General features: G+C 41.9%; 1 protein-coding gene across 2 annotated transcripts in view; it reads left to right on the top strand.

Moving 5' to 3' along the window:
- Positions 1-13,908, top strand: part of ptk7b (protein tyrosine kinase 7b) — a 201,489-nt gene that overhangs the window by 127,143 nt on the left and 60,438 nt on the right. The window contains exons 1-2 of one of the 2 annotated variants that reach the window (XM_029753380.1): positions 3,657-4,076; positions 11,403-11,505. Coding sequence is in view for 1 of the 2 variants with exons in the window: in XM_029753378.1 (XP_029609238.1) it covers positions 11,403-11,505 (103 nt within the window). In the remaining variant the exon portion in view is untranslated. Of the gene's footprint in view, positions 1-3,656; positions 4,077-11,402; positions 11,506-13,908 lie in introns of those variants that run through there. The other variant, XM_029753378.1, reaches the window with a different exon arrangement.

Consider the following 13,908-nt stretch of genomic DNA (forward strand, 5'->3'; position numbering starts at 1 on the left):
ACTTTTCGCACCAAAGTACATTCATCTCTAGGAGACAGAACACGTCTCCTTGCTGAGCGGTATGACGGCTGCATGGTCCCATGGTGTTTATACTTGCGTACTATTGTTTGTGCAGATGAACGTGGTACCTTCAGGCATTTGGAAATTGCTCCCAAGGATGAACCAGACTTGTGGAGGTCTACAATTTTTTTTCTGAGGTCTTGGCTGATTTCTTTAGATTTTCCCATGATGTCAAGCAAAGAGGCACTGAGTTTGAAGTTAGGCCTTGAAATACATCCACAGGTACACCTCCAATTGACTCAAATTATGTCAATTAGCCTATCAGAAGCATCTAAAGCCATTACGTCAATTTAGTGTATGTACATTTCTGACCCACTGGAATTGTGATACAGTGAATTATAAGTGAAATAATTTGTCTGTAAACAATTGTTGGAAAAATTACTTGTGTGATGCACAAAGTAGATGTCCTAACCGACTTGCCAAAACAATATTTTGTGAAAAATACATTTGTGGAGTGGTTGAAAAACGACTTTCAATGACTCCAACCTAAGTGTATGTAAACTTCCGACTTCAAATGTAGTATTCATCTTATCTAGGTGGATGAGGGCAGATTGCATCGTCGATGGATCTGTTTGGGCGGTATGCAAATATGAGTGGGTCTAGGGTGTCTGGGATGATGGAGTTGATGTGTGCCATAACCAGTCTTTCAAAGCACTTCATGATTACAGATGTGAGTGCTACAGGGCGTAAATAATTGTTGCGTGAAGCCTTAGAGTTATTGGGAACAGGAATTATTGTATTCAACTCAAGACATGTGGGGTTTACAGACTGGGACAAAGAAAGGTTAAAATTTACCGTGAAAATGCCAGGTGATCTGCGCATGCTTTTGAGAACGCGCCCTGGAACAGGCCTTTGTGTCCAAGCCGGCCAACACTTAATCTCACTGGTAAAGAGTGGAGGCGACAGGAAGCCTATTGTCAGCTTGTTTGTTAGTCCTAGGGTTTGTAGGGTTGAACTTGATTGATTACTGTACCGAGATGTGGAATTACAGTGGGATGTGGAACTAGTGTGAAAGATGGGTAATCTGCAAATTATGATTTTTATACACTCATTCCACACAGCACCTTCGGTGTATGTGCATGCATCCGCACACACACACACACACTCCTCACCGTCACATTCGGACTCTCTCCCTAATAGGATTCCATGTTTTCTTTTCCCCACAATGCACCACAGCATCTCAGAGCTACCTGGGAGAGCAGCATCTGTGGTGTTTGATAGCAGAATTACGGAGTCTCCCAGGACCCCCTACACCTCAAGCTCTTTCATTTCCTTTGATTGGCTGTCAAAATAAGTCCCCCATGTGTATAGGTGTAATGATCCAGACAGTGCCTGCCTCTATGTGATATGGCCCAGGGGCCTCATTTATAACCGTAGGGTAAATTTTACACAAAATATTTGCTTGTGCCATTTCTGAAAAGACTGTGCACGTACAAAAATATTGAGATGTATTAACTTGGTGCACTCCATACATACGCATGTTTCCCGTTATAAATCACACCCGTCCTGAAACTGTGCTCACGTGAACAAACATTAAAACTACCCTTATTTGCTGTATACTTAGGAAGTATTCGAATTAGGCCGAGGAATTAGCGAACTTGATCAAATGTCTTTAGAGCTGATGGCAGAATGTTAAACTTTTGCAGTGATATTTTCTGTAGGTCTAGGTTATCTTACATACACAAAGTTTTTAATGACAACAATGTTTTGCATTTACTTTTTCTCAAATCTTTGCTGCACTGCCCGCAAATTCTGAAACATTTTCTACTTACGGTGGTAGCCGTAAGTAGGTTAGAGTCAGTTTGGTTAGAGCCAGTTTGCGCTGTTCTGTGAAGGGAGAAGTATACATCATTGTACGATATCTTCAGTTTCTTAGCAATTTCTCACATTGCAAAAGGGTTTTCTAATGATCAATTAGCCTTTTAAAATGCTAAATTTGGATTAGCTAACAACGTGCCTTTGGAACACAGGACTGATGGTTGCTGATAATGGGCCTATATACGCCTATATGGATATTCCATAAAAAATCTGCTGTTTCCAGCTGCAATAGTCATTTACAACATTAACAATGTCTACACTGTATTTCCGATAAATTTGATGTTATTTTAATGGACAAAAAATATGCTTTTCTTTCAAAAACAAGGACATTTCTAAGTGACCCTAAACTTCTGAACCGTAGTGTATGTTGGAACATTGCGGCGCGGACTTGCTTCCATTCAGCCACGAAGCAGCCCCAAACCATGATGTTCCCTCCACCATGCTGTACAGTTGGGATGAAGTTTTGATGTTGGTGTGCTGTGCCTTTTTTTCTCCCCACATAGTGTTGTGTGTTGATTCCAAACAACTCAACTGTAGTTTCATCTGTCCACAGAATATTTTGCCAGTAGCGCTGCAGAACATCCAGGTGTACTTTTGCAAACTTCAGACGTGCACCAATGTTATTTTTGGACAGCAGTGGCTTCTTCCGTGGTGTCCATTCTTGTTTAGTGTTTTACATATCGTAGACTCGTCAACAGAGATGTTACCATGTTCCAGAGTTTTCTGGAAGTCTTTAACTGAAACTCTAGGATTCTTCTTAACCTCATTGAGCATAATGCGCTGTGCTCTTGCAATCGTCTTTGCAGGACGGCCACTCCTAGGGAGAGTAGCAACAGTGCTGAACTTTCTCCATTTATAGACAATTTGTCTTACCGTGGACTGAGGAACATTTAATTATTTGTATTTATTTAACTAGGCAAGTCAGTTAAGAAGAAATTGTTATTTACAATGACGGCCTACCCCGGTCAAACCCGGACGACGCTGGGCCAATTGCGCGCTGCCCTATGGATTCCCAAACACGGCCGGATGTGATACAGCCTGGATTCGAACCAGGGACTGTAGTGACGCCTCTTGCACTGAGATGCAGTGCCTTAGACTGCTGCACCCCTCAGGAGCCCAAACATCAAGGCTTTTAGAGATACTTTTGTTACCCTATCCAGCTTTATGCAAGTCAACAATTCTTAGTCTTAGGTCTTATGAGATTTATTTTGTTCGAGGCATGGTTCACATCAGGCAATGCTTCTTGTGAATAGCAAACTCAAATTTTGTGAGTGTTTTTTATAGGGCAAGGCAGCTCTAACCAACATCTCCAATCTCGTCTCATTGATTGGACTCCAGGTTAGCTGACTCCTGACTCCAATTAGCTTTTGGAGTCATTAGCCTAGGGGTTCACATACTTTTTCCAACCTACACTGTGATTGTTTAAATGATGGACAATATAGACAAGAACAATACAATAATATGTGTGTAATTAGTTTAAGCACACTATGTTTGTCTATTGTTGTGACTTAGATGAAGATCAGATCAAATTTGATGACCAATTTATGCAGAAATCCAGGTAATTCCAAAGGGTTCACATACTTTTTCTTGCCACTGTATGTGTATAAGTGCAATATTGTCTACTCGAGGAATTTGAAGTGAAAGTATTCAGACGTAATAAGCTACAGAAGTAGCCTACAACCGTCTGTTCCACGTTAATAAACTGTGCTTTGGATCAGATGACATAGAACAAAACATTTCAACTAGCTTATCTGTTTACTACTTTGAAATGGATCCAATTAAACGAGAGATGAGATGAATGGTTTCCTTGTTGAAGGCCTATTGGCTACCTCGTGAGTATGAAACCATCACAGAAAAGGTGAGGAATCGAACTTTTGCGTGGAAACTGGGGCACGCATGTTTTGGGGTATATTTTGTACTTAAGCATGGTTTATAAATGAGGCCCCATTAGAGCAGCTCAGTCAGTGTGAGCCCTTCGATCTCCAGTCTCCAGTGTCTGTCAGCCCCACACTGCTGGACTGGCACTGAGCAGAGAGACAGCATTAATGGGTGTGTGTGTGTGCGTGCATGTGTGACAGACAGCAACGCCCTGGGTTGTTTTTAACTTGCCATCGATTCTCTTGTCTACTTTCTGTCACTCACATCAGATGAGTATGGACACCTCCCCCAACAGAGATCACTGGCTCCACAGCACCAAGGTATGTTAGGCGACAATAGAAGATTAGAGATGGGTAAAGCACATAGTATTGTATGGATACATAGCCTACAGTACGTTTTAAGACATTATATTGTTTAGTGTAATTTCACGTCTCATGTTTAGAAAGCTGTATGTTTATCCTTCTTTTTTAACCCTTATTTTACCAGGTAATTTGACTTAGAAGAACATATGAAGAGTTTATTTCTAAAATGCCATATCCACAAATGTTTCACATTTGTGTTTTTTCACCACATATTATTGCTTAAGGGTACCTTCATGTGTGAGTGTAAAATATTGCTATTCTCAGATTTTTTATTCAGAGATTTTAGGTGTGCATCAAAATTAGTTTTATTTTGTTGCAAAAAGCTATACATCTATTGTTTAGCTGGAATGGAATGTTCGTATACTGTATATTTTACTGTGATATGTGGTTGTCTCACCTAGCTATCTTAAGATGAACTGTAAGTCACTCTGGATAAGAGCATCTGCTAAATGACTAAATGTCAAATGTAAATGTTTTACATATAGATCTCATATTACTAGTAAAAAAAATGTAAACAATGTTTTTATGTTGATGTCACAAATGTATCACTTATACAGTTCTTTATGTAGTTATTTGTTACATTTGACTGTGTAAAACCTAGCAGTACTACTTATTTCTCTGAGAGTGAGGCAGATATATAGCGTTTAGCAATGATTATTTGTCTCTCTGAAATGAAACCATCAAGTGACAGATTTCAAACAAATACATGTCTGTCATTGAGCAACCCCATGTGATGATTAGATAGTGAAAAAATAAAACACCCACTGGGCACAGACGTCAGTTAAACGTTTATTCCACGTTGGTTCAACATAATTTCATTGAAATGACGTGGAAAATATGTTGATTCAACCAGTGTGTGCCCAGTAGGCAATCTTTTTCATAAGTTCTTTAAACAATAAAAGCTAATTTACCAACATTTCTGAAAAGGGATATATAGTGTTTTGGAAAGAAACTGTTCATATTATCTTTTGCAGCAACGACCTGGGGAATAGTTGCAGGAGAGTCTGTATTCATCGTGTCCATAACCATCTGAAATGTTTTTCATTTTACCATAATACAGTAGCCAGTCATGTCTGTTTTTCTCCTGGGTGACCAAATCCACCCGTAACTCAGGTTACTGTGGTTTGACTACATCAGGGAAACCATTCACCATGGCAACATATCAGCACGTTGAGTGTAACCCATACATACACACACATATTGGTCCCTTGGTGCGCCGAGGCGTGAATAGCCCCAAGCCTCTGTCCTAACAATGTCCTAGCATTCATCTCTGTTATTAACACTAGCGATGCAGACCTGGCGTTCTGCCTGACTCCTAGCTTTTATAAGCCTTGTTGCTCCTAATGGCTTGTGGTTGCCAGGTTTCTCCTCTTTTCCCCCCTTTTCATTGCTCTGGTTCCTGTCTTGGTTGAGCATTCATTGTCAATAGAGTTTAAAAGTCAGATAATATCTGTCTGTAGTAACGGATGTATTTTATAGAGGGAAGGTGGCAGGTGGAGGATGTTCTGTCATATTACCAAGCAAACTGACAAGGCATGACAGCCAAATGGATGAGTATTTATGGACTGTGTGGTGTTGTTACTTTCACCTCTCCTCTCTCCCTTTGTGACTCACTGTTTCCTCTTGGTTGGAAGGTTTGCCTCATCCCTCCTTCTCAGCACCCCTAATGACAGGTCTGTCTGTGTCTGGCCCCAGGTCATAGTGAGAGCCCCATCCTCACCCACTCATAACAGTAGAGGACTTGACTGAAAGCCATAGCCAATCAGCATCCCTAAGTCCATCAGACATACTGCAAACACACACACAGAGTTGTAGCACTAGAGCATGCTCTGTCACAGTTAGCTAATTCAATCAAATGCTTCAAAAACAACAGGTGTAGACCTTCAGTGAAATGCTTACTTACAGGCCCTTCCCAACAATGCAGAGAGACAGAAAATAGAGACATAATAGAAAATAATAATAATACAAGTTACAATGAGTAACAATAACTTGGCTATATACACAGGGTACCAGTACCAAATCGATATGCAGAGGTACGAGGTAATTGAGGTAGATATGTACATATACTAGGAATAAAGTAACTAGACAACAGGATAGATAATAAACAGTAGCAGTGTATGTCATGAGTCAAAAAAGTGATTGCAAAAAATGTCAATGCAGATAGTCCAGGTAGCTTTTTGGTTAACTATTTAACTAACGATTTATAACTGCTTGCCTTGCAGTAGCAGAGAGAACAGTCTATGACTTGGGTGGCTGAAGTCTTGACAATTTGTAGGGCCTTCGTCTGACACCACCAGGTATAGAGGTCCTGGATGGTAGGGACCTTAGCTTGGTGATGAACTTGGAGGGCACTATGGTGTTTAACGCTGCTGAGCTGTAGTCAATGAACAGCATTCTCACATAGGTGTTCCTCTTGTCAAGGTGGTAGAGGGCAGTGGAGTGCAATAGAGATTGTGTTATCGGTGGATCTATTGGGATGGTATGTGAATTGGAATAAAACCGGGGTGTTAGACTATCTGTCACAAACCGGTTCGTAACAAAAGGGAGACAACGTGGAGATAAAGAATAACAAAATATATTTATTAACTGAAGTAAAGTAAATACAATTAACAATGGTGTGTGTAATCAGTAGTCAATAGTGTGAGTGGTTGCGTGTATACATATGATAATCAGGGGTGATGAAAGGTGCCAACGCAAACAAACAAAACATCCACAAAAATGCCACAACCAAAATCTATAAGTGTGTCTGCATGGAGAGAGTCTCAAACGAATGGAGAAGAGGTGCATTTATCCTGGGACACACCCGAGCCCAGGTGTGTCCCATTTCTCTGACGACCCTCCGCCCAATGACATCCTATTAAGGAAAACAAGAGCTAAGAGAAAGAATTCGGCAGACAGAGTGGGAGGGTCGTCACACTAGCTCAGTGCGGATGTTGCCTGTAATCCATGGCTTCTGGTTGGGATATGTACGTACGGTCACTGTGGAGACGACATCGTCATCAATGCACTTATTAATGAAGCTGGTGGATGATGTGGTAAACTCCTCAATGCCATCGGATGAATCCCGGAACATATTCCAATCTGTGCTAGCGAAACAGTCTTGTAGTTTAGCATCCAATTCATCTGAGCTATAACTTCCTGTTTGAGTTTTTGCTTGTCAGCAGGAATTCGGAGGATAGAGTTATGGTCAGATTTGCCAAAGGGAGGGTGAGGGAGAGCTTTGTATGTTTTTCTGTGTGTGTAGTAAAGGTGATATAGAGTTTTGTCACCTCTAGTTTGTTTCACAGGTGAAATGCTGGTAGAAATTACGTAAAATGGATTTCAGTTTCCCTGCATTAAAATCACCTGCCACTAGGAGCGCCACCTCTGGAAGAGTATTTTCTTATTTGCTTTTGGCCCTATACAGCTCTTTGAGTGCAGTCCTAGTGTCAGTGTCAGTTTGTGGTGGTAAATAGACAGCTACGAAAAATAGAATAACCTTTTAGTACATAGTATGGTCTGCAGGTTATCATGAAGTATTCTAACTCAGGCAAGCAGAACCTCAAGACTTCCTTACTATTAGAGATTGCGCACCAGCTGTTGTTAACAAAGACACACACACCTCCCCCTTGAGCTTACCCGAGCCTGCTGTTTGGTCCTGCTGATGCATAGAAAAACCAGGTAGATGTACAGTTGAAGTCGGAAGTTTACATACATTTAGGTTGGAGTCATGAAAACTCGTTTTTCAACCACTCCACAAATGTCTTGTTCACAAACTATAGTTTTGGCAAGTCGGTTAAGACATCTACTTTGTGCATGACACAAGTCATTTTTCCAACAATTGTTTACAGACAGATTATTTCACTTATAATTCATTGTATCACAATTCCAGTGGGTCAGAAGTTTACATACACTAAGTTGACTGTGCCTTTAAACAGCTTGGAAATTTCCCAAAAATTATGTCATGGCATTAGAAGCTTCTGATTAGCTAATTGACATAATTTGAGTCAATTGGAGGTGTGGATGTATTTCAAGGCCTACCTTCAAACTCAGTGCCTCTTTGCTTGACATCATTGGAAAATCAAAAGAAATCAGCCAAGGCCTCAGAAAAAAAATTGTAGACCTCCACAAATCTGGTTCATCCTTGGGAGCAATTTCCAAACGCCTGAAGGTACCACGTTCATCTGTACAAACAATAGTACGCAAGTATAAACACAATGGGACCACGCAGCCGTCATACCGCTCAGGAAGGAGATGCGTTCTGTCTCCTAGAGATGAACGTACTTTGGTGCGAAAAGTGCAAATTAATCCCAGAACAACAGCAAAGGACCTTGTGAAGATGCTGGAGGAAACAGGTACAAAGATATCTATATCCACAGAAAAACAAGTCCTATATTGACATAACCTGAAAGACCGCTCAGCAAGGAAGAAGCCACTGCTCCAAAAAAGCCATAAAAAAGCCAGACTACGGTTTGCAACTGCACATGGGGACAAAGATTGTACTTTTTGGAGAAATGTCCTCTGGTCTGATGAAACAAAAATATAACTGTTTGGCCATAATGACCATCGTTATGTTTGGAGGAGAAAGGGGGATGCTTGCAAGGCGAAGAACACCATCCCAACCATGAAGCACCGGGGTGGCAGCATCATGTTGTGGGGGTGCTTTGCTGCAGGAGGGACTGGTGCACTTCACAAAATAGATGGCATCATGAGGGAGGAAAATTATGTGGATATATTGAAGCAACATCTCAAGACATCAGGATTAAATGTCAGGAATTGTGAATGACTGAGTTTAAATGTTTTTGGCTAAAGTGTATGTAAACTTCCAACTTCAACTGTAAGCACGGTTTGAAATTATTATGTTTTGGTCAAATCTTATATCTATTTGTGATTCTTGGGGTCAAATTGCAGTCTACAAGTGATTTGTAATTATGTTCCTGCCCCCCGACCATCCACTCAAGAAAGAATTGGCCTGCTGCTGAATCTAGTTGATGATCCCATGTTTACAAAACGTCTAATCATGATCAAACATTTTTTATCCAACAAAGGGGAACACTTACTGTAGGTATATCGTTTTCTCTTCTTTCTTTTCATCTAGTTGCCTTGTCTGTGCGTTTAATCCCCATTTGGTTTATTAACTTTGATAAACACATGGGTCAAAACCTTTTAGTTCCTTGTCTACGATTTCTGACGATGCCCCCATCCTTTTAAGACATTGTTTCGCACTTCTCCCGATAGTAAAGTCCAAGATAAAATGTGTTTTGCTCAAGTAGTTGTATGAATATTGTCAGTTTCTATTTTGAAAGCAGTCTGTGAAATTACAAACAGTGCTGTATTCTCAGGTGGGCGTGACTTGAGCCTCGCTACTAACACACACACACGATTAGAAATCCACGCAGCCCCAACAAACCAAACAAACAGGCACTCTGGCTAAATGGATGTGGCCAGTAATCTCAACCTCATTACATCAAACGCATACATTTAAGCATGACAAATATAAAGGCACGTATTACTTTATATACCATTATATGAAAAACGATTAGCCTACACGCTCAGTTAGTGCCAATATAGAGGTTGCATCCCAAATGGCATCCTATTTTCCCTATATAGTGCACTACTTTTGACCAGAACCCTGTTCCCATTGGGAAGCAGACTGTCACACAACACAGCAGGGGAGAATCAAAGACTAATGCGCTATCATTATGAAAATCAATTGGTTACACTTCAGTGGGAATGGATCCGTGAGGGAGATCCTCACTGCTTCATGCTGTCAATCTCTACTGACTCCCCTGGTTAGATGAAGGTTAAATTTAAAAAAAGCTGTGAGATAAGTTTAGCTATGCTTCACTAGAATCTGCCAGTCTCATTTCATCATACATCATAGATACATGCCAGTATGGTGCATTAATCTGATATAATGACAGATATGTGCTATTTTTGTTGAATTTTCCTTATACATTGGAATTGGGTCAAAACTGCAAAGTAGGATGTGGCTGCTACCATTAACATCACAGTTAGCCTGGATACTGTTTTACAGTGTGTTTCATGAGAAGAGACACAGCATAAGAATACCACTTAACTCAATTTTCCTCCTGTCCCTCTCATCCTCTCTCTCTCTTCTCTCTCTGCTCTTTCTCCCTCTTCCCCACCTCATTCTTTCTCCCTCTTTGCTGCGCTCTCTCTCTCTCTCTTTGTCATGCGCTCTCTCTCTTTGTCATGCTCTCTCTCTCTCTGTGTCATGCTCGCTCTCTCTCTCTTTCTCTCTGTCATGCTCTCTCTCTCTCTCTGTCATGCTCTCTCTCTCTCTGTCATGCTCTCTCTCTCTGTCATGCTCTCTGCCATGCTCTGTCATTCTCTCTGTCATGCTCTCTCTCTCTGTCATGCTCTCTCTCTCTCTGTCATTCTCTCTCTCTCTCTCATGCTCTCTGTCATGCTCTCTCTCTGTCATGTTCTGTCATGCTCTCTCTCTGTCATGCTCTCTCTCTGTCATGCTCTCTCTGTCATGCACTCTCTCTGTCATGCTCGCTCTCTCTCTCTCTCTCTCTGTCATGCTCGCTCTCTCTCTCTCTGTCATGCTCTCTCTCTCTGTCATGCTCTCTCTCTCTGTCATGCTCTCTGCCATGCTCTGTCATTCTCTCTGTCATGCTCTCTCTCTCTCTCTCTCTCTGTCATTCTCTTTCTCTCTCATGCTCTCTGTCATGCTCTCTCTCTGTCATGCTCTCTGTCATGCTCTCTCTCTGTCATGCTCTCTCTCTGTCATGCTCTCTCTGTCATGCACTCTCTCTGTCATGCTCGCTCTCTCTCTCTCTCTCTGTCATGCTCTCTCTCTCTCTCTGTCATGCTCGCTCTTTCTCTCTCTCTCTCTGTCATGCTCTCTCTCTCTCTCTGTCATGCTCTCTCTCTCTCTGGCATGCTCTGTCATGCTCTCTGTCATTCTGTCATGCTCTCTGTCATGCTCTCTCTCTCTCTCTGTCATGCTCTCTCTCTCTCTCATGCTCTCTCTCTCTCTCATGCTCTGTCATGCTCTCTGTCATGCTCTCTTTCATGCTCTGTCATTCTCTCTGTCATGCTTTCTGTCATGCTCTCTCTCTCTGTAATTCTCTCTCTCTCTCATGCTCTCTGTCATGCTCTCTCTCTGTCATGCTCTCTCTCTCTCTGTCATGCTCTCTCTCTCTGTCATGCTCTCTCTCTCTGTCATGCTCTCTCTCTCTGTCATGCTCGCTCTCTCTCTCTCTCTCTGTCATGCTCTCTCTCTCTGTCATGCTCTCTCTCTCTCTCTGTCATGCTCTCCCCCCCCCTTAACAGGGTTGGAAAGTGGGGGTGTGACCCTGAAGGAGCCAGCCACGGAGGCCGAGATTGAGAGCTCTGCACCAGTGACATTGCGGTGCCACATTGACGGACACCCGCGGTGAGCCCCTCCACCTCTCTTCCTTTACCTTGAATTCGGAGTTCAAGGGGTGCATGTACGGTGCTTCGGAAAGTATTCAGACCTCTTGACTTTTTCCACATTTTGTTAAGTTACAGCCTTATTCTAAAATGTATTAAATAAAACTATTTCCTCAGCAATCTACAAACAATAACTCATAATGACAAAGCAAAAATAGGTTCTTAGAAATTTTTGCAAATTTCTCCCCCCCCCCCCAAAAAAAGTATTTAAACCTTTTGCTATGAGACTTGAAATTGAGCTCATATGCATCCTGTTTCCATTAAGCATCCTTGAGATGTTGATTGGAGTCCACCTGTAGTACATTCAATTGATTGGACATGATTTGGAAAGACACACACCTGTCTATATAAGGTCCCACAGTTGACAGTGCATGTCAGAGCAAAAACCAAGCCATGAGGTCTAAGGAATTGTCCGTAGAGCTCCGAGACAGGATTATATTGAGGCACAGATCTGGGGAAGGGTACCCAAATATTTCTGCAGCATTGAAGGTCCCCAAGAACACAGTGGCCTCCATCATTCTTAAATAGAAGAAGTTTGGAACTACCAAGACTCTTCCTAGAGCTGGCTGCCCGACAAAACTGAGCAATCGGGGGAGAATGGCCTTGATCAGGGAGGTGACCATGAACCCAATGGATCACTCTGACAGATCTCTAGATTACCTCTGTGGAGATGGGAGAACCTTCCAGAAGGACAGCCATCTCTGCAGCACTCCACCAATCAGGCCTTTATGGTAGAATGGCCAGACGGAAGCCACTCCTCAGTAAAAGGCACATGACAGCCCGCTTGGAGTTTGCCAAAAGGCACTTAAAGACTCTCAGACCATGAGAAACAAGATTCTCTGGTCTGATGAAACCAGAATTGAACTATTTGGCCTGAATGCCAAGCTTCACGTCTGGAGGAAACCTGGTACCATTCCTACGGTGAAGCAAGGTGGTGGCAGCATTCTGCTGTTGGGATGTTTTTCAGCAGCAGGGACTGGGAGACTAGTCAGGACCGAGGCAAAGATGAACGGAGCAAAGTACAGAGAGATCTTTGATGAAAAGCTGCTCCAGAGTGCTCAGGACCTCAGACTGGAGCAAAGGTTCACCTTCCAACAGGACAACGACCCTAAGCACACAGCCAAGACAACGCAGGAGTGGCTTCGCGACAAGTCTCTGAATGTCCTTGAGTGGCCCAGCCAGAGCCCGGACTTGAACCCGATAAAACATCTCTGGAGAGACCTTAAAATAGCTGTGCACCAACGCTCCCCATCCAACCTGAGAGAGCTTGAGAGGATCTGCAGAGATGAATGGGAGAAACTCCCGAAATACAGGTGTGCCAAGCTTGTATTTTCATACCCAAGAAGACTCAAGGCTGTAATCTCTGCCAAAGGTTCTTCAACAAAGTACTGAGTAAAGGGTCCTGAATACTTATGTAAATGGAATATTTCAGTTTTTTATTTTTAATACATTTGCTAACATTTCTTAAAACCTGTTTTTGCTTTGTCATTAAAGGGTATTGTGTGTAGATTGATGAGGGGGAAAAACGATTTAATACATTTTAGAATAAGGCTGTAAGATAACAAAATGTGGAAAAAGTTAAGGGGTCTGAATACTTTCCGAATGCACCGTACATGCAACAACTGTTCTGACAATCTGCTCTGGTCCCCATACTGAAAAGACTCCCTCGTGACCTTTCTCATACCCTCCTCACTCCTCTTTAGAAGTAAAGGGCTAACACGGACATAACCATGCTTTTCCCGCTTGTGATGCAGGGAATTGCAGATCCCAAATTTACATTGTAGAAAAAATTACATTTTATTGTAAATGTTTATGTAAATATTTTATTGTAAAAGACCGTCTCATGCCCTCCTCACTCTCTTTAACGGAAAACGGATAATGGAAAACTAATTTATACAGCCATTTGGGGAATTGTCAACAATAAAATTCTCTGAAATGTTTAACTGCAGCATACTGTAAATGATGGTGCATTGTGGGAAAATGTTGTGGGCGGTGAAATAATTGCTGTATTTCGAATGGTACTGTAATTCCACCCACAGAATACAGTAGCGTACCGTATCTTTAGATCGCCAAAAACCTTTTGACCACTAGTGAGTTCATGGTATTGTTGTTTCTGTCTCATTAATATATTTTGAGGTGTGCCTTGTAAGAGGCTATATTTGTTGCAGCTGTGAGTAAGAATGCTGTACCAATTTAAGTCCTATGTGGTTATAGTGCTTTTGTAACGCCCTGGCCATAGAGAGGGGTTTTTGTTCTTTATTTTGGTTAGGCCAGGGTGTTACATTGGGTGGGCGTTCTATGTTATTTTTTCTATGTTTTTGTATTTCTTTGTTTTGGGCCGTGTGTGGCTCCCAATCAGGCACAG

This window comes from Salmo trutta, chromosome 5, assembly GCF_901001165.1.
Source record: "Salmo trutta chromosome 5, fSalTru1.1, whole genome shotgun sequence".
NCBI classification, from domain to species: Eukaryota; Metazoa; Chordata; class Actinopteri; order Salmoniformes; family Salmonidae; genus Salmo; species Salmo trutta.